Raw genomic sequence first — 20,532 nt, 5'->3', positions numbered from 1 at the left:
TAAAACTATGACATAATCAAAACTACAATAAACTTAATGCTAATACCAATACCTATTTTGAGTACTATTTAGAAACACTTGGGGCTAACTAAAAGCATATAACCTGTAGGACATAGTTTTTAAACATGGCCTACCAGCCTAGAATCATTTATCTTTAATCTTTAGCAGCTGATGAGTCAGTTCTGTTGCATAAGTGCCCTGCCCTTAGATATTTTCTCTCATGGAGAGATTAAGAAAGACCACTGTGGTCCCTTATAAAACCCCAGCACACACGGTTCACCTCCCTTTGCCCTTGGGCATGCTGAGGATCGTTGAATATGATCTGAGCCCTGCAGCAACATCGGAAAAGACAAAGATGGACGTTCCATAAATGCTGGCAACTTTGGACATCCATGTGGCCTATTTCCTCCTGCCTGAGTCACCAGGCTGTGGCCCCATCTGCCTCATGCCACTCCAAAAGAGTGCAATTGACAGCAGCAATTCATGAAACCCATTGCTAGCGATAGAGACAGAGGCAGCATGTACAAGTCAAGGCGACTGGACAACAAACAAACAAAAAAAAAAAACACAGTAGCTATTGGACATAACTCAAGTTATGTTAAGTCTGCTGCCGTTAAGTTTTCTGCTTAGAGGCCCTCTGGCTTCTTCTTTAGTTGATAATTCTTCAAAAGGAGATGAGTGGTGTATATTATGGGATTAGGAGATCAGGGTGCCTGGTTACTACCTCCTTCTATATCAGCAAACCTTCCTAACCTGAAAGCCAAGGGGTCACATTTAACAGAACATTAAGGCAATTTTGTAAATTACAGTCATCTTAAATTATACTTAGAAACAAGCATTATCCAGGGTATGGTCATTGACTAACTACTGAAGTCCTTAGCTAGTGAACGGTTTCACAGTCAAATCTACCATAGCCACTGTGGTTTGCTGACTATAAATTTAAAGCCTCAAGTTTTGGTCAGTGCCATCTTTGTCTTTTAAATGTCTTGACAAAGAGCTGGATCTGACTGGGAAACCAAGATCACTTCCTGCTAACACAGTAGAGACTTGTCAGTCATGTAATTCAGCCATTCAGATCATAAATACATAAGTAGCCATACTTATGTTTGTATTCAGAAGAGTCATTCCAAAGAACTTTGACGGTTTAAGGCCTCACATTTTAGACCTAGAAGCTACCTTCATGTTTAATACACAGTCTATGCTTCACAGCCTGCCATGGTGGCTAAAAAAAAAAGCCATAATGTAAATTAGATACAAATTAGGCAAGAGAAAATTGCATACAGCCACGAATGTGTCGAGACAGTCCTACAGCTGCTTTACATTCCAGTCAACACCAAAGTCAATAGGCAAATGAGATCAAAGTGACCATGTATATAATAGCAAATACACGCCAACCTGTTTCACGTAGTAACATCTGGGCATGATCAATTTTTATTCAAAGAAGCCTTACCTTTAGATTCTACTGCAGTAGCGCAGCATTCAATGCCAAAGAGCAAAACAAATGTGCTAGACGGAGGCTGTTTGTATCAGGCATTATAAGGAAAGCACAGAATATATATGTGCACATAGTTTGTGTCCCGAGCTTACCATTCATAAAAATTCCAACTGCCAGTCAGACTACAGAAATAGTGAAGTACCAAAAATGAATGCCTGAGCAAATACTGAGAAAATCATCTAAGCAAGGAGTTGCTGCAATTTAGATACATTATGAATAAAAGCACTTTTACATATAAGGTTTATCTGGTCAGAAAACACAAAAAAATCATTTTAGGTTTTTGTCCTTGAGTGTGATGTCTAAGGTTGGGGTCAGAAGATTGCATACAGTGATCGTGGGCATGACTGTTTTGGTATTTATTTTTTGAAACAATTTCTTTGAACTCTTTATCTTCTAGTAAGTGGTGCTGGTGGTTCTACAGTGTTATATAACTTCACAAGACAAAGGCCTATAATTTTCTCATAAATGATCATAATTGACTACAACTGGTGGATTCTCTTTTTCAGTATAAACAGGGTTTGTATGACAACTGATCAATACAATCAAGAAAGTTCAAGAAACGTCAGGTTCTTCCCACATGGTGGAAGGTCTCTTAAAGCAATCTTTTTTGCGCCACGGACCAGTTTATGCCCAACAATATTTTCACGGACCGGCCTTTAAGGTGTCGCGGAAAAATACAACAAAATAAAACTAGTACCGGTACCGAAAAAAAGAAGATTTATTCATAACACACGTGAAAAGACCCAGGAAAACAGAGTTAAAGATAAAAACGATAACAAAATAACGCTGAAAACCGATAAAAACCCTGAAAACCATACATTTCACACCTGAGCCTCAACTCTCGCGGCCCGGTACCAAACGACTCATGGACCGGTACTGGTCCGAGGCCCGGGGGTTGGGGACCACTGTCTTAAAGCCATTTCTAAACAGCAAGTTCCAAGATGATCATTTCCAACAACTGCACAATAATACGAGTTATTTGGCTACAGACCACTTTGCCAAGGTCTGAAATAAAACCCAAATGGTTCCTCTAAGATTAGAAGAAATTAGGATGTTCAGGAGTAACCCAGGAACCACCAAGGTTCAAACCTGCAATTCATTCCTGGAACACCAGGAATACATCACTGTCCACAATAAAGTTTTGGATCTTTATGGACTGAGTTTGCTGACTAAGGAAAAAGTCCCTGTTCCAAAACAGACACCCTAAAGCTTCAATGAAATTTGCCGCTGCACATATGGGTCAAGCCAAATGCCTTCAGGAGTAAACCTGAGGCTTTCAAACCCAAGTACCACCTGTCAAGCATGGTGGTGGTAGTATCATCCCAAACACAGATCCAAACTCTTTTTGGAATGGGAAGCATCTGAAATGACCTTCCTGAAGACCCAACAACCCTACTGAAAGAAAGCTCTGTGGCAAGAAACAAATCAATTTAAATTAACTCCACCAATTCTGCCAAGAGTGGTCAACATCCGGCCAAGTGTGTGGTTGAGTTGCAAATTGCTAAGGGACTAAATTTGAGCCTATATGTATACATTTGATTGTTTTTTTACAGTAATTAAAGATGTATGCCGTTTGATCATGTAAAAAGCCCCAACTTACCATGACGTTCGTGCCCATGAATGTATGTAACCTTTGGTAGACTAGAAAAAAAGATGTTTTTAAATCATTTTAGTAACCCTGTAAACTTTAGTCATCAGGGGAAAAAAAAAAAAGAAAAGAAAGAAAAGCCCCCAGATGTCAAAGAAAGTCATTATATACGATACAGCAGCCACATTGTTTGTAAATGGTTTTTATTAGCAAAATAAGGGAGATGAGTCTACAAAGATTCTCCTTCCACGGAGAACATACATACACTGACAGTTGTGGCAGTTTCTTTATATGAACAGATCCAGGATGACATTTTACATCACTCTCTTGCCAAAGTATTGCTGATCTATGATAACAGACCAGGCTTCCTTGACCATCACAGTTTCCAGGATCCTCAAGCAGTGTCTCTACTCTCAAAAATCATCATCAGCCAGGATCCAAGAACAGCGCCTGAATTTTAAAACATTTCAGACCTCATCCTCACCTTCATAATCTATTCTGAGATTTAGTTTCTCTTCTCAACACCAAATTCTCCATAGCCCCCCCCCCCCCAAAAAATACATTAAAATATACAGTAAAATGTGCCTACTCTGGTCTTAGTACTTAAAACACTTAAGCATATTATAAGCTCAGTGCCTCAGCTAACCATTTTTTGAATGTTTGGGAAGAATGGATATTTTACAGATAGTTTAAAAACCAGGACCCCATATTTGTGGGGTAAATGTAACAATATAGATCGCAGTATTGTACTGTGTGATTGGCTGACGAGGCCTTCCATTGTCAGGGTGGGTGGGAATTAGGGGACCGTGGAGGCTACATGTTGGTCACAATGGAGACCCATGTACCTTATAAACTAGAGGTAAATCCTCCTGAAAGCTCAGTGGTGTGCACACAGAAGATAGCAGAGACACTAACATATGAAAACAGTTTACCTCTTAATGACTAGAACAATTCAGCAGGCAAAAGAACAAGCATTTGTACTACGACCGCAGTAAAAGGCATGCGAAGGCACAAGTACCAACAAACTGGACTCAAAGGTTGCACCCCTTTTCTTCCCTTTTGGTTGCGGGGAAGGGAGAAAAGAAGCATTTCCATCAACAGTGAAGTTTCATTTTCCAGAGACAGTGGCAGAAGGAACAGCAAAAAAAAAAAAAAAGATCTTTCTCAAAAACAGAAAAACAAAAAAGATGAAAAGAATTTTGCAGTGACGCCTTTACAATGATACAAACATCCTACACAAATGTAACGCTAGTTCCAAAGGTTCCAAGACGAAAAACATAAATAAAGCTGTTAAAAGTGGCATATAGTACAGCACTGGTCCGTGACTGATTTTCCCCATTCTTCTCATCTTCCCCACTAAAGATGCACAATAAGCTGGCTCCACTGCCTGAGGACACAAGGGGAGAAATAAAGAAACATGAAAGACGAGTAGATGGAGGAGGGGTGGTGGTTTAAGGAGAGGCTTTGCAGACCTCGACCTTGCCGCTATCGTTTCACATGCATCTAAATTAAGCAGAAAATGAATTCAAGCCTTTGAAAATAAGACGGCACAAATTTGCACACATCATTGATTAAATGATGGATTATTTTCCTTCTTTATGCTCTGAATACTTATATTCTGGAAACAAAAATACACACACACACACACACACACACACAAAAGTAAGTTTTTAATCATCATGGAAAGATGTAGATATTCAAATAAGGCTCCAGTGGTTTACTCAACTCCCACTCCATCCTGGTGAGCACATAAGCAGTTGTATTCCTTATATGTGCCCTCATCCATGACACACGTGTGCGCCACATGTGAGGGCTTACTTACCAATAATAATAATAAAAAAAGGTTGTCATCTTCAGAAGAGTCCACAGTCTTTCAGGTTGTTCTTGATAATGACGTCAGTAACAGCGTCAAAGACAAACTGCACGTTCTTGGTATCTGTGGCGCAGGTGAAGTGGGTGTAAATCTCCTTGGTGTCCTTCCTCTTGTTCAGGTCCTCAAACTGACACTGGATGTAGGCAGCTGCTTCCTCGTACGTGTTGGAGCCTGAGAAAGACGAGGAGGTGGAAGTGAAGTAGCCCGGGAAGTTACCATGTAAGGAAGGGACAGGGAAAGCGTAATTTTTGTACGGCGCTAGGAAATGAATAGCATGGCTGGGCTTTATCCTGCTAAGTGTGCTTCCTTTGTATGAAAAAAAGAAGAAGAAATAAATGGCTAAATTGTTATGCCAAATGCTGGTATGGCCCTACATCATGATCAGGACATCCCTAATGGCTATAATGCTTTGATAATCCACTAATTAGGATGCATTTGAATTATTGTGTATAAAAAGCAGAGATTGAAAAGAAAATTCGGCAGGTTTATGTAGACGAACATGCTGGGTTGAAGCAATAATTTGAGAAGGTTACTGGTGGTGGCCAACAAGTAGTCTGGCACATAGATGCTACACAAAAACAACATTTGGGTTAAGACTGATTACTGAGATTCAAAGATCGAGTGGTGGGCAGATTATCTCTTAGCTATAACTTTGTATTTAGCAGGAAAGTAAACAGTTTTAAAATCTGCCGTAAGACTTTGTTTTATAACAACACCAACTGAGGGTATCCTGAGCACAATGTGAATCGATGAAAAAGGCTTTTTACTGCCAGACTCACCAGCGTATTCTGGGTAGCAGATGGTAAGAGGGCTCTTCTTGATTTTCTCTTCAAACAGGTCCTTCTTATTGAGGAAGAGGATAATGGAGGTGTCTGTGAACCACTTGTTGTTGCAGATGCTGTCAAACAGCTTCATGCTCTCGTGCATTCGGTTCTGAGGAGAAAAAGGAAAGTGACGATGGGTCTTTGTGCTTCGCTCAGTGATCCACGAAGATGTCACGAGTGGAACCGATCCTTCGCTTCTACTTCTATGACCATTGTGATTATAATACGCAAAGACAAAGTTCCTGCTGTGTGTGAACATAAGAGTGCCTGCTATTATGTCATGTTCCATGAGTCACACAGCTGAACCACTCACCATCTCTTCATCCTCAGCCAGCACCAAGTCATAATCACTGAGAGCCACGCAGAAGATGATGGCCGTCACACCCTCAAAGCAGTGGATCCACTTCTTCCTCTCAGACCGCTGACCTCCTACATCAAACATTCTGGGTTGAAGACAGGAGTGGGATCGTGTGAGCATGTTCCTCAGCATGACAGCTTACATTAGAGATAGTGCTTGTGAAATCCAGAGGTTTACAAAAAAAAAAAAAAGACTACTATGGCGAGTAGTGATAAAAGTACAGAAAACAAATGACTTTGTGGTTATAAATGAAAGATGAACTTTAAAAACATTACTACAGAAAACACTGAGGCATACAACAAGTATAAACACAAAGAGAGATTGAGAATAACCAAGCCAGGCAACTCGTACTAGTTTCCTTTTCATGCAATATTACAGTGAATTACACATTCAACTTGCTAACTAAGCTAGCTTCATGAGACTAGTGTTATTTAACTCCACAGACATACCCTTATGGTAACATCTGGCTGACAAAACAAAACAAAAATAAAAAAAACAAAAAGACAGCTAAAGCCAAAATGCCAAGCTTGAGCCAGATGTGATGGTGGCTACTTCCATCTTTCATATACAGGCTATCAGAAAAGCACTTTTCTGGTTTTACTTGAGAGGGCAATGTAGGTACTTCAATTCGTGAACAGGACTATGATTTTCAATTAAGGCTCATCACAGATATCACTTTATATCTACAGTTTTTTTCACATTTTTAAGAAAATCAATCTGAGCATACATTACGTGAGACACCTTTGTGCACCGATGTACAAAAACACACAGCTGTAGTGCAATAAGAAATATCAAGGGAACCATTCAAGGCCTCATTTAGCTTCTGTAATAGCTCCTACTGGTGTATAAAACTGCACAAGTCCCATCTGGAAATACTTTAGTTTTAAAGATGGAACAGGAGGCGGGCTTTTGAAAGGAAATTAAACCATACTTGGTGTTCAGATTAAATTGGAAGCAAATTCAAACAGATGAGTACCTAAACTAAATAAATACTTTGTTCTTGAGAAAACCTGTAAACTCCCGCATTACATAAAGCAATATCTACTTTGGCTTTTGTAAGTGAAGTGTGCTTTTATGGAGCTAATTACAGCGATGTGACGCTGAATTGGCTAAAAACATTCCTGGTATCATGACATCACCAAACCTCCTGCGCTCACTTCCTGTCTGTGTACATTAAAAGAGGGTGACAACTGAGTCATCGCTGATGTGCGCAACACCTTCGCAGACTGTGTCACAACTTACAGCTGTGAATGCATAAAGGGAATTTCTTTTGGAGTGAATGAGTCAGTAACAGGAAGGAAAACTAATTAAGACATCTTGTAAAACACTCTGAGCCAGTTGTTACAACAAAATTCTCACTTGAAGTGCAGGTCCTTAAATGTGAAGTGCGTCTCAACAATGCCCGTGGTTTTCACTCGGGTCCTCAGGACATCCTGCTGAGTTGGGATGTAGGTGGCCTGGGATATCCTGTCCAAATCGTTCAAGTAGCTGAGAGAAGGACATAAAGAAAAGGACATGAGGAGGGGAGGGTTGGAGAAAATGGATCAAGGTCACCTGTCTCTGCTCCCAGTGCAGGGAGGTGAAAACCAGGTTAGATTCTATATTCTGGTCATAAAACTAGTCATTTTATGTACACATTTCAATACAGCCCTGTTTTACACATTTGAATTCAGTTTTTCAGTAGAGACAAAACAACAACAACAAAAAAAGAGGAAGCTAGTGACAGTATAGAGCATTTGCCATTGTGTCTAAATTTAACAGTGGTTTTGTGGTTAGAGCTGTTGCCTCACAGCAAACAGGACCTTGGTTTTAATCTAAGTCCTGCTCTTTTTCAGTGGGGAGTGTACATTGTTTTCGCTGGTTGCGGGGTTCCCTTCTATGTGCTTTGATCCCTCCTACAGTCCTAACAACTTGCAGCTGAATTGGAAACTCCCTACGTGTGAGTGCGATTGTCTCTGTGCATTAGCCCTGTAATAAACCAGCCATCTGTCCAGGGTGCTGTCCCACATTTTGTCAAATAAAGTACCTGCTGGGATAGACTCTCATTACCTTGTATGGGAATAGCTGTGTACTGAAAATAGAAGGGTGGAATTCTATTTATTCTTTATCACTTCGAGTAGGTTTTTGCTTTCTCGACAAAATTCTTGGACATCAGTGCAAACAAAAACAACATTCTCTGCTGACTGTAGTGCTGCAACACATGTATGAAGATAGAACATTTTGCAAACAGAGTAGAAATATTTTTAATCTTTTAAAATATGCAATACCGTTAAGTATATTAGACAAACTAAACACACTTTGGATGCATTACGTTTTAAGTTGATACCTCAAGGTTACTGGTGATAATTTAAAAGGAAGGAGGGGGGATTAGTAACCTGTAGTTGTTAGCAGAAGCAAAGTAATCTCAATTTCATGCAGACAAGCCTGCTGTTTGTCCTGCAGGATATTATGTGGAGTGAAAAAAAAAATAATTCAGAAAAGCCCCTGGACAGCAGGATAAGCGGAACTAATTAGAAAATGGACAACTGCTGCAATATAACTGCTGATGTTTGCTCTATAGAAGCAAAACAAGGTAGATGGCTTTCCAACCCTGAAAAATAATAAAAGGAAAAAAAAAAAGCTGCCTTGTGATAGAATTTGTTGAAGTGCCAGGGGCAATATATGCTAGGTTCCAACTAGTAAAGACATGTTCAGCTACAGAAATTTCTTTTTTTTTTTTTACTGAGTTTTTAAAATCTTTAAGCATGTGCTAAATGTTCCTGTGCTGAAGGAGAAGGTCAAAGATTAAATAGTCTTTGCAGCCATCGCTCTTCAGGCACGGTAGAGGAAAGTAAATATTGACAGATTAAAAGTCCAGACACATCAGCCATACAAGTAGCTCTCTGAGTATGGTTGAAGGTTGGGGCAGCGTGTGTCTGGCTTCTGTGTTTACAGTGGAAACGCGCTCATTTTGGGCTCCTGGTCATCGGACGTGAAAGACTTTGTCATCGCCCGTCTTTTCTGCCGATGACTCACGGCTGTGGTGAACCCGGCGATTATTAACGTGGTTGCTTATGTGTTGGACTGCGTGACTCACTATGCTGCCGAGTCGTTGAGCTGATATTCGCGGGAGCGGCTGAAGCAGGCTTGAACACCTCCGTCCTTCCAGAGTCGCTTGATGACACCGGCCAGCTCAGCTGTCATGAAGCCTTCCTCTGCTGAGCCCGCCAGCACAAACAGTTGCCGTGCATCATCCTGAGAGAGGAGTCGGGGTGGTGTCAATATCATAAATCAGCCATCTCAGTCATTACACCACCATTGTGATTCACATGAGCTATCAAGCTAAAACACCAGTCACATTTTAAATACATCGCAGGGAAAGCTACAAATTAAAAGACCCAAATAAATGACCCTACTATTTTTATAATGTTATGTTGAAGGGCGTGTAAGCAGACTATTGTTCCTATTGACAGTGATCACTTAATGTAACTACCTGCTTGTTTCCCCAACACCACAAATTTACTTTGGGTTTCTACTCTAAACAGACCAAATTACAATCTTCTCTCTACTCACAGCTCTTGCTGGGTCACCGAAGTCGATCTTGAGGCGCCCCATGGCTCTGATGATGGCGATTATGGACTGGATAGTGTTGCTGTAGACCACAGCCTTGTACTGCTTGCATTCCTCTTCTGAGTAGCCTGCCTCATGGATGATCCTGTAGAGAAGGGGGGGGGGGGGGGGGGGGGTACTGGTTAGCAGTGGGCCTAACCAATTCTTCCTGCTGAATGATGTACAATTTTTTTTAATCATTTTTAGAAATCCTTCTTCCTCTTTAGCTCAAATTTAGTATCACTTAGAAAAAAAAAATCCCCATCTGCACAAATACTGCCTGGCCACAGTGGCCCTGAACTCTTTGCTCCTCATTTCTGGCTGCAGGAATTATTATCCAGGGAAAAGAAGCTTTTATTCACCCTCTTATAGTTGCACTCAGTGTTGGTTACTAGACAAAAGCATCAGCTGAATTCATGCTACGTAAAAATAATATCTTGAAGTTCTTTCAGTTTATTTCGCACAAAAATTCTGAATAGAGCTTTGGTTTTGCTGCTCAGAAGGAAAGGCTTTATGCCATACTTCTGGCAGTCTGCAAAGCCACCTAAAAGCCCCAAACCAACAATGCGTCAGTCAGTCTTTCGGCAAATTCCATCTTCCTTACACCATCGCTGGCTTTCAGCCCTGAGTCCATCTTTTGCTCCTGAAGATGGGAGCTCTTTTAATGGTGGTTAACTTAAAGTGCCCATTTTCACTGAAACACGTCACCCACTGGAATCAGGTGGCTCCAGTGTTTTGGTCTGTTTTTGAAGTGCTTAAAAACATGATAGTGCAGATGTAAGCCACAAGCAGAAAGATTAATCTGCCTTTTATTTTCTTAAATATCATTTTATTATTATCATCATTTTGTCTATAAAATAATAGAAAATCGTTAAAAATGATAATCGTCATTTCCTAAAGCATTTTTTTGGTTTTGCAGATTAACCCACCAAACCCTCACAAATTGGAGCTGAACCTCGAACAAAACCCATAGAAGAATGGTGGTTGCTGAACCATGAAAAATACAAACCAATGGTATTACAGCATTGACGTCTAAGCACAGAAAAGGTTCATAACATCCTTAACTGCGTGATGGTGGTCACATCTACTCATTATAGTTTAGATATTATATTCTGACTGTATCGTTAGCATGATCTTTGTTAAAGAGTGCAGGTCGGGGGAGACAGAGACGCCGATCACATTGGGACTGACTGAAACTGACGCTGGCTTCAAAATAACTGCCTGGTTGCATTACAAAGAATGCTTCAGTGGCAAGACTTGCTCCTAGAAGGCTTTAATTTAACTAATCAAATGACTAAAGAGCCTTCAGCCAGTTATTTGAACTGTTCCAGCTTTACTTATCAGATGATGTAATTATTCATTTTGTCTTTTAACTGAATTTCTTTAGACCAGCTACAAACACACAATTCAGCTCTATTAACACTACACTAAACATAATGTAAACACTTTCCTTAAATCACTGTTTAAATCTGTCTGGGGACTGAATGATGATCTCTTGCTTGTCAATAACAAATAAAGTAATATTACAGTAGGACAGGTGCTGTAAAAAAACAAAAAAAACAAACAAACAAAAAAACCAAAAAAAAACTGTACAAATATATTGTGCTTCTGAGATGTGGATGGCTGGTGATTGACGATGCAGCCATAAACATTTATCAAAAATGTATTTCATATGCAGGACATTCGCACGCACGCACGCACTGATGTATGCTGCTGTGTTGTTTCCATGACCATTATGCATGACACCTGTTTGTACTGCAACTTGCAGGGCGTATTACCACCCATAGAGACTATGATGGGTGTTTGACACTGTTTAGCTGAGGAAAATGAATACTCTTCCAGTGTGTAATCTAGTGTGGTGTCAGTTGTGCATCTCATCAGAGAAGCCAGTGGAAGAAGAAAAAATAGAAGCGAGAATGGAGTTCATTTTGCTCGTTCAGTACAGGAGAGAAATGTACTCACTTCATCTGCTTGACAATTGTGCTTTTCCCTGATTCGCCAGCACCTGGAAAAGACAAACATAAATAAATAAATACAAAAGCGGACTTTACTTGAATATATCTGAAACCAACCCTTATATTAACCAGCCCACGAAAGTCTATGCCTTTACTTTACACGAGGATTCAGTGCGACCAAACAGCATGACGGGAAACCGTGAAAACGCAATCTGATACACGATCACGTCAACCAAAGGACAACTCCTAAACAACACTGTGATTGTATGAGTGCGCTTTGAGGTCTGTGCATGACTTTAGCGTTTAGGTTAAAGATTCTCTCTCAGCTCCGGGCAGTTACAGCCTCTAATACCCTGATTCTTAAATCCCCAAAAATGGGACTGAATCTGTTGCTCTGTAAGCTGAATGCTCGCCTGGGATTTCTATCAGCATTTTGTTCACTTGGTATGAAGGCCGTGGGCGCATAACTAATGATAAGGAATTATTGACAGCAGCAGTGAGGTGCCTTTTCAGGATGGCAAGACACTAGGCGCTGACCACTAATCAGATTGACGTCAGTTTCCTTGATTGATGAGACAATACTAGTGGTGGAGTAGCGGGTGCTCATGAAGAGAATGCAACCGTCGGCATGGCTTTTGTGGATCTCGAAAACCTCACAGTGTCATGATGACTCCTCTCGTTATTTCTGAGCCACAGTCACCTGAAGAGACCATGTGGCTCTGTGTGGGTCACATGTGGGTTTTGACTGCAAGTCCACTACCTATAACACATCCTTCTGCTCCCTTTCCTCTACCACACCAGTCCAGTGGGTGCGCCCTTTTACTGATATTTCTCTTTCACCGATAAAAGCCCATATGCGATATCTTTACAAACCACATTCATTAGACTTGCGTGCTCTAATGGGTATTACCATAAACTACATCAGAACTGCTAATGCACAATCAATGTCCTCATATTACATATATATAGTGAAGCAATTGGCCACTTCTTGTTGACGTAACACTCCTCTGCCAGTAGGGAAGGTGTTCCTAACCACTAAAGCGTGGCCATTCCCCCAAGTAAACACCCACAGCTCCTCTCTGTCAGCCCTAGAAACAGAATAAGAGGAAGTGGAATCATATCATGAAATCTACCACTATCTTTTACCTCGTGATGGAGTCAGCAGGGACAACATGGTGTGCTCTTGCATAATAAATCACCCACTTAATCTAGTTCCACTTTCTTTGTGATTGCAAAAACAAAACGACGAAGAAGAAGAAGAAAAAGGGGACATATTGCATTTTTTAGTGCCACTTCTTGTCCAGCCTGCCTTATGCAGTAAGACAGCATTATTTATAAAAACAAAATAAATACGTGTGTGTGTGTGTGTGTGTATATATATATATATATATATATATATACACACACACACACACACACACACACACACACACACACACACACACACACACATATACATACACACACACTTACTGCAGTATACACAGCTTGTGACTGCATTCCTGCGAACTTTCCTTCAGTAACAGCTGCATGCTGGCAGAGCACTGGCACTTCACCTTCAGTATAATTGGACGAAATTCACCTGAGGACACATTATTTTAATTACGTGTCACCACTCGGGTGCTGGAGCGCCCCTGAGGGGGTTGACGGTGCAGTGGCAGCTCCCCGTGCTCCGAGGCCAAAACACTCGGCTGTGTGAAGCCCTGCAGGACTTGCGCACAGACGGTGCAACCGCTGTTGCCTGAGCATGGCTTGCTGGTGAGCTGGCACAGTTGCACCCCTCGGCCTGCCCAAGACCCATTTTGACAATGTCGCTGGGAGTACTTTCCTACAGAAAGGTTGCACTAAGCATGAAATAGTTCAGAGCTGAGAAGAATCAGTTAATTAAAATCAGCAATTACTGATCATTCGGGATTAAGAATGACCATATTTCGGTACCCTTTTAGAGGGATTCCTTCATATTCAAGACGACAAATTATCAGTGACTCCTGAGCGAACTGTTGCTTAAATTCAGTGCAAATCACGAGAAGAACTTTCTTTATTATTACACCAAAGAAAGTTTAAAAAAGACATCTATGAAACATAAGCCACGTGTTTATACAAGTGAATTGACCCTGGTGTCTCAACAGCGACATAATCAGGGTGTGGCTTTCGTCAAAGTCTCACTATTTGAGGAACATAGAGAGAAAGTCGAACCGACTCGCTCTCTCCTTCACTCACACACACAGACCTTTAAGGGTTACTTTAGAACCACGGGCCTGACCTATCGCTCTTCATGCAGAGTCATGTTACACGCCCACAGCTTTGATACACCCACCCTAAAACAGCTAGAGTCAGAACCACTGGAGCAGCTGGTTTCTGTTTCTAGTGGTTCAAACTATTTTAGGAAAATTCGAGCAAACCCTTGCAGTGAAAATTGTGGTTTTCTTCCCCCCCTCTCTACTTCTTCCACTGAGAACAGAGCTGTTTCTATCTACTGACCGCAAACACATCTTCCCTCCTGGACCCTAGTTGGTCCTTTCCTCAAGTAGGGAGATGGGGAGGATATTTTAGAAGAATGTGATTAAAACGGCTGCCGTGGCCGGGCTGTCTCATTTATAGATTAACCATATGTTGCTGATAAATGTTGTGGAGAATGAGTAATGCGATACATGCAAACCAAAATTGCAGTTAGTAAAAATTCTCTTCATTCGTGCTGGCTTTGGGCTCGGATCGATGGCATGAAGATAAATTTGTGTGGGTCATGGGGTTTAAGCAGTTCAGGGGCTCAAGGAGAGCTTATGAAGTTTGGCACAATGTGCTAAACACATTAGTGATGCCACATTAGCAGCAGGAGCCCAACACCACGGAACCCTTCCCTCTTTTAGTTTTCCACTCTTATTCAGCTGCACGCATGCTTCTTCCTCTTTTACATTCTCCCAGTCTCCTATAGTCATTTTCTCTTTATGATTTAATGTTCCTCTCACTCACTATCCAATTCCTCTTTTCCGCCCCCCTCCCCTCCTTCTCCCCCTTTCGGGGATTTAAGTATGAGTCACTTGTGAAGGATTCCAGGAGCCTCGGAGAGGTGCTACCCGCCGCGGGAAACGACCACGCTAAATCACAGAGATCGATCTGCCAAAAAAGAAAAATCGACAACTAAAAGATTGCTTACCACACGCACGCTGGCACAGACTGACCCATTCGATGTCTAATGTGCTTACAGCAATAAAAGAGTTATTTAACTACTTTGTCATCTCTGTTTACTGTGAGATGGGGGCCATCTTCAAGCCATCTTGCAAAACTGGTTTTATAATTAGTAAAAGAACAAAAATACGGGGGGAAAAATTGAAAGAGAGACCGATGACACGAGTCAGAAAAAGCCCGAGGTGTATTAATAAAATCTTCCCACAGTTGCGCGACAGCTATAGAACGAGTAATTAGGCTGAGGAGATTGTAATCTATTTTAGCATGTAGATATGAATAGTAGGATAATTGGGTCCTGGAGATGATGGAAATAAAATGAGAGCCATATTAAGACTAGAGCTAAATGAAAAATATGTTTCGCAGAAAAGACCACATTTCCTCACTCTGCGAGAGACACCTGAGCCTGCCAGCTGGTTTGGACTTGACGCCCTACAAAGATTCAAATCATTTTTTTCATGCAAATTGAGTTTTGCTTTTTTACGTCAAGGCAATTATTCTTTGCTGCTGACAGGGAGAGACCATGAGCCTGTAATTAACATTTAGGACAGCGCTTGAAAACCAGGTGGTCATCACACCAAATTGTGGCCAAACTGTGGCCACCTGTTGTATACAAATATCTCGACACCGGGTTGAGGTCACCACCACAAGCTGCACAAAAGATTTAATGTTCTTTGAGTGCATCCAGAGGTATACAACAGCATCCCTGAATACACTGTTGACAGGGTGTGTTTAGAGAAAAGTATACTCATGAGTGGCTTGCAAATCACCAGCCTCAAGTCTACTCAGTGACTGTTTTTCTGCAAAGTAAACAATTCAAAAGCCCGACTCGGGTCCCCGTGCTTCACCGCACCGCAGCTTTTTTCATTTTTAATGCTCTCGTCATTAGCACTGTTCTCGTCTTACAGGTCCTCTTTTTCTTTTCTCCTGGCATCTCAAACTCTGTGTGTGTGTGTGTCACTTCAGGCAGGAACCTGAAGAGGCCGAGCGGGTTACCTGGCTACCACACTGAATGGATCAAACACAGATGACAGGCGATGGAGCCAAAGCAGCCACGAGTGGCGCCACGCGACCTATTCTATCAGAAACTGAGAAGTGCAAAAGTAGTGCCACATGTTTTTGTGTATGATACATGTTTTAAAAAATTAAAAAAAAAACTAAACTAAAACTAATATTCTTCCCTACAGCGACATAGCAGAAACTTGACCTTACTTGCTTGCTTTTACTCAGCAAGCCCCATCTGGCCTCCAAACACCGAAGGAATGCAACTGATCTGTAATGGGAAAATATGCACCTACTTGTACAAACAAAACCATACCCTAGTAAAAGCCAATTGTGTCCCATCAAGTTTTACACACACACACACACACACACACACACACACACACACACACACAGTTATCTTCATTCAAAAATTAAAAGTAATGGTAGAAAATCTGCTTCTGAATTGTGTGTGCCTTCTGTTAGGTATTTGCCTGCTACTGGCATTTCCCTCAGACTTTGTGTCCTGCTAACCCACATACCACATGTGTGCATGTCAACACTTCCCAAAGTGAGCCACCTAAAAAGGGTTGATGGAAAAGTTTTTCACCTGTGGTCTTTGTTTACAAGCAAAACAGTGCTTCCCCACATCTCAGCAACACTTTTAATCTACACACACGTCTAGCTACTAAATGGAAACCGTTCACATAATGGTACACGCAGGGTTGTCAGATGGAGCTAGGAAATGACAAAACACATGAAATAAACGCAACAAATCATAATTATGAAGTGTAATAGTTATCAGTGGGTGTGCTGTGCCATTTAAATTACATCTCTGAGGTCAGTGGCAATTTAACACAGCAACAGCATATACTAGGTGGATTCGGGTACACAAATGAAGATCAATCAAAAATGATCACTGCAAAGAAGTGGCATGAGGCCACTATATCTACATCAGCATCTAACTTCATACAACTTCGGTTGTAAGTTGATCGGTTACAGCTTTGTTTAAATGAGTTCTGCTAATGTTTATGTGGCTTCTCCTAACTGAATCAGCCTTTATTCTGGCCTCTTGATTACTGTAATTTTCTGCATTTGTTGCACAAGCTGTGTGCCTATTGCTTGCAACACGCCTGCTTACGTCTTCAGATGAGAACAAGGAAACAGTGTTATAAAATAGGAAACAATAGGAATTTAACCTATAACGTCCTGAAACGAATTAAGTAAAAACAAAAAAACCCAAAAAAAAAAACAGTTTTCAGTCACTCTGACTCAGGCCTGGGCCCCTAATGAGCCAAAGGCCTATTTTCACTGCACTGAACCGGACCAGACGAGAGGAAATGTGCCATTGTTGAAAGGATTTAGTCAATAAATTCTCCACGGAGACGGGCTGAAAGAATTAACGCCAACAGCTGGCAAAACAAAGAAAGAAAAATCTGCCATGCATGTGTAACCAAACTACAAAACTAACCCCTTAAAAAGCCAAATAAACGCAAAATGACATATCACTGGTATTTCGGCCACACTGGTGTCGTTTTTCCTTTTAAAAGGACAGGTTGTGTTACAAGTGAGAAGATTGGACGCTTAACTGTAGCTAGCAAGGAGGAGGGGTGTAAGCTAGCGATGCGGAAACTCAGCAACACTTCACAACTAATGTAATCTAACACAACCCCAACACTGACCATTAACCAGGGTGGTTAACGTGGGTTTCACAGCAGGGTGTGTTCCCAACCGTATCCTTTGAACTAGCAGTTCTGCGGGCGAACACACAGCGAAGTTCGTTCACCGCCCCCCTCCACCCCAATCTTCCTTACCGAGCAGCAGAAGCTTGACCTCCCTGGCTGCCTTCTCCCCGTCGTCCCGCAGATTTCTGTCGATCATTTTACTGCGCTCCACCGCAGCCTTGTCCTCGGTACTCAGTGTGCATCCCATCCTCGACTGTGTCCTTTAGACCCAGCTGGTGTCAAAGAATGTCTAAAATATCATATATACCCACATTAATTGGTTAATGCTGCCTTCACCCCGTACACACGCCCTTTTTTTAAATGACTGGCAATCGAGCTCTTCAGGGGGAAAGGGAAAGCGATTCGACTTTTCTTAAAAAAAAAAACAAACAGCAACAACTCAGTTTTTCTTCACCCGACTGAAATGTCCTCAGGTTGAAATCCGAGGGAAAGCTATTTCGACAGCGAAACAATTCCTTGCTGATGTCTCTCCCACCCGTTCGCCTCCATTCGTTGCAGCGCTTAGTACTGTGTGTGCAGTTGCGGGTGGTGCGCGCTGTACTGTGTTCCGAAAGCAGCAACGGAATCAACACTTCCGGCTTAATTTTCCACAATAAAAGAAACACCTTTAAACTGCATACAAAATCCCTTAAAATAAGCTTTATGCTATACTTTTACATATTCCGTGCATCGAAAATCAATCATTATATATTTTTACAAGATTTTCTTTCTTTTAATCATTTCATTATTATTTTCTTTTAGCAAGAATAAATGTCAAGCGATTCGTATGAAACTTTTATTTTGAAGGCAATCACCGTCAACTGGAAATGTGATCAATTGAAAAGCATTCCCATAGCACACCCATAGCTTACAACTGCTTGCCCAAATAATTTTATTTTTTTTCTAACTTAAAACTATTATTTTGATTAACAGTATACAACATTTTTATTTCACCATATGTGAAAAATATAATTTTTTTTTAAATAACCATGACATGTTTACAGTACTATGCAGTGTTTCACTTTAGTTCAATATTTCACCACATCTGCTTAGACTTATTGCAACTGGTTAGGCTACATAACAAGCATGTATTGCTCCCATGGGAACTACACCTCTTACCATAGCAGTCCCATCCCCCACCCATTCACAGCCGGTCACAACCATTGTTTGTGGCTTAAATAATTTAGCCTGGCAGACAAAGTCTGAGCATTCAAAGTAAGCAATGCACTTTTGTGCACACATTCCTGCGGAGCAAACGTCATTTCGTTGCCTTTCTGTACAACTTTTATTTACAAATGTGACTTTTTACGAGTACATGCAAATATACAACACTGACCTTTCTATTTTAGTCCTGTTTAATGTGGAGATTGGTTATGCAGCTCATCTCCTGCATACAGTTTGCTAGTAGATTTTAGGTTGTACACCCTAAGCAGTACTACCACTAGTACTACTAAAAGCTGATATAATTTTATACAAGAAAACAAAGTTATATGGATGTAATGAAAGAGGACAGAAGACTGGTGTGACAGAGGGGGTGCTGGGGATAGGGTGAGATGGAGGCAGATGATCCACTTTTGTGACCCCTAAAGGGAGAATTTGAAAGAAAAAGACTTAAAAAAAAAAGTAACCTATAAAATACTGTATGGCTGTGGTGCATTCATATTCTTCGAAAACATGATGACTAGACATAGTGAAGATATATACCTCAGTTTTTAAAAAAGAAGAAGTTATAAAATACTTTCCCGGGTTTTACTTGCAGCCATAAGCACTGTATCTATTTTTTTTCTCTTCGTTTAACAAATCCTGTAACTTTCTGTGCTTAAAATAGCTGAAAATGTTCCAAAACTACTTGAAATTATCATCAAAATATGAAGAAAGTACAACTTTGAACACATTTACTGTAAAGCATTACCAGTTTGTACCACGGGATGGTGCAACAAGTCAATGTAATGTGTGTCTAACCAGCCAAATGAAAAAAAAGCATTGTTAATTAACACCGGTGTACCCCACCTCATGTCACCTTATGAGACTAGGGAACCCGTCCCAACAGACACACCCAGTCCTGAACTGCCCTGAAGAAGATGATGGATAAATGGATGGACTTTTAAAATGTTTGACTGTTCCAGATTAAAAAAACAAACAAACAAACAAACAAATTTGCTTGTAGGTGTAAGGTGACCAAACATAAGTCAAGGAGCTAGAACAGAATTAATATTTAACATATTTAACAGCAGTACCATAGTGCTAGAAAAGTTACATTCTGTTTTGAAAGTCGCTTCTGTTTAATTGAAGAAGGTGACAGAAAAACATCCTAGACTCTTCAGAGAGATGAAGTAAGCCAATCTTACGGAATATATTTAATGCCCTTCTTTTTAAACATTGCTTACTGTTTTGTTGTGCTGCTCTTCACAAGACTCAAACCCCCGTGGGAGCACTACATGGCTTTTAAATCAATAAAGCCCTTATAAAGGTGTACATTTTTAAGAAATACAGACCAATTTTGTGTGCATCCAAACAGTTTGCTAGTAAGTTTTTTCTTCCCCTAGTTTTAGACATTTTATGATTAAAATTACATGTTTCAAATTAGAAATAACTAAAGACATTAAAGTAAAGAAAAGAAAAAGCCTGTAGGTGTAGTGTGTGCCCATGCAAAGTGAAATCCTGGAGTCACACTTGCAATAAACAATGAAGTCAGTCAGGTGAGATTCATCCTGTTTGACAACTGTATTTGTTTAAGCAGACAGAGACTGGCCTTTGGCAAAGATATGTAATGGAATTATTGTGTAAGCAGGCCCACTGTGCTGAACGTGCGGCGAGTAACGAGGCAAAGGTGGTGCTGCCCTCTAGTGGCAATAACACGTAACTTCAGAGTGCATGTGGTGGAAATCCTGAGTGGATATTTTTTTGCACAGCACCAAGCTGCACGAATTCAGAACGTTTAAAAGAGGCACTCCAATAGATTT

General features: G+C 40.8%; 1 protein-coding gene across 1 annotated transcript; it reads right to left on the bottom strand.

The window, feature by feature from the left end:
- Positions 1 to 3,269: 3,269 nt before the first annotated feature.
- On the bottom strand, positions 3,270 to 18,138 carry gnai1 (guanine nucleotide binding protein (G protein), alpha inhibiting activity polypeptide 1). The gene is made up of 9 exons (XM_026146904.1): positions 17,660 to 18,138; positions 11,689 to 11,731; positions 9,691 to 9,832; positions 9,215 to 9,372; positions 7,498 to 7,626; positions 6,094 to 6,223; positions 5,736 to 5,889; positions 4,906 to 5,127; positions 3,270 to 4,470 (listed from the first exon to the last, which is right to left on the bottom strand). The coding sequence occupies exons 1-8, from the start codon at positions 17,775 to 17,777 to the stop codon at positions 4,937 to 4,939; spliced, it is 1,065 nt and encodes a 354-aa protein (XP_026002689.1). The 5' UTR covers positions 17,778 to 18,138; the 3' UTR covers positions 3,270 to 4,470; positions 4,906 to 4,936.
- Between the last annotated feature and the right edge of the window lie 2,394 nt (positions 18,139 to 20,532).

This window comes from Astatotilapia calliptera, chromosome 17 (assembly GCF_900246225.1).
Source record: "Astatotilapia calliptera chromosome 17, fAstCal1.2, whole genome shotgun sequence".
Classification (NCBI taxonomy): domain Eukaryota; kingdom Metazoa; phylum Chordata; class Actinopteri; order Cichliformes; family Cichlidae; genus Astatotilapia; species Astatotilapia calliptera.
The sequence above is the reverse complement of the archived record's forward strand: the minus strand, read 5'-3'. Positions and strand labels throughout refer to the sequence as shown.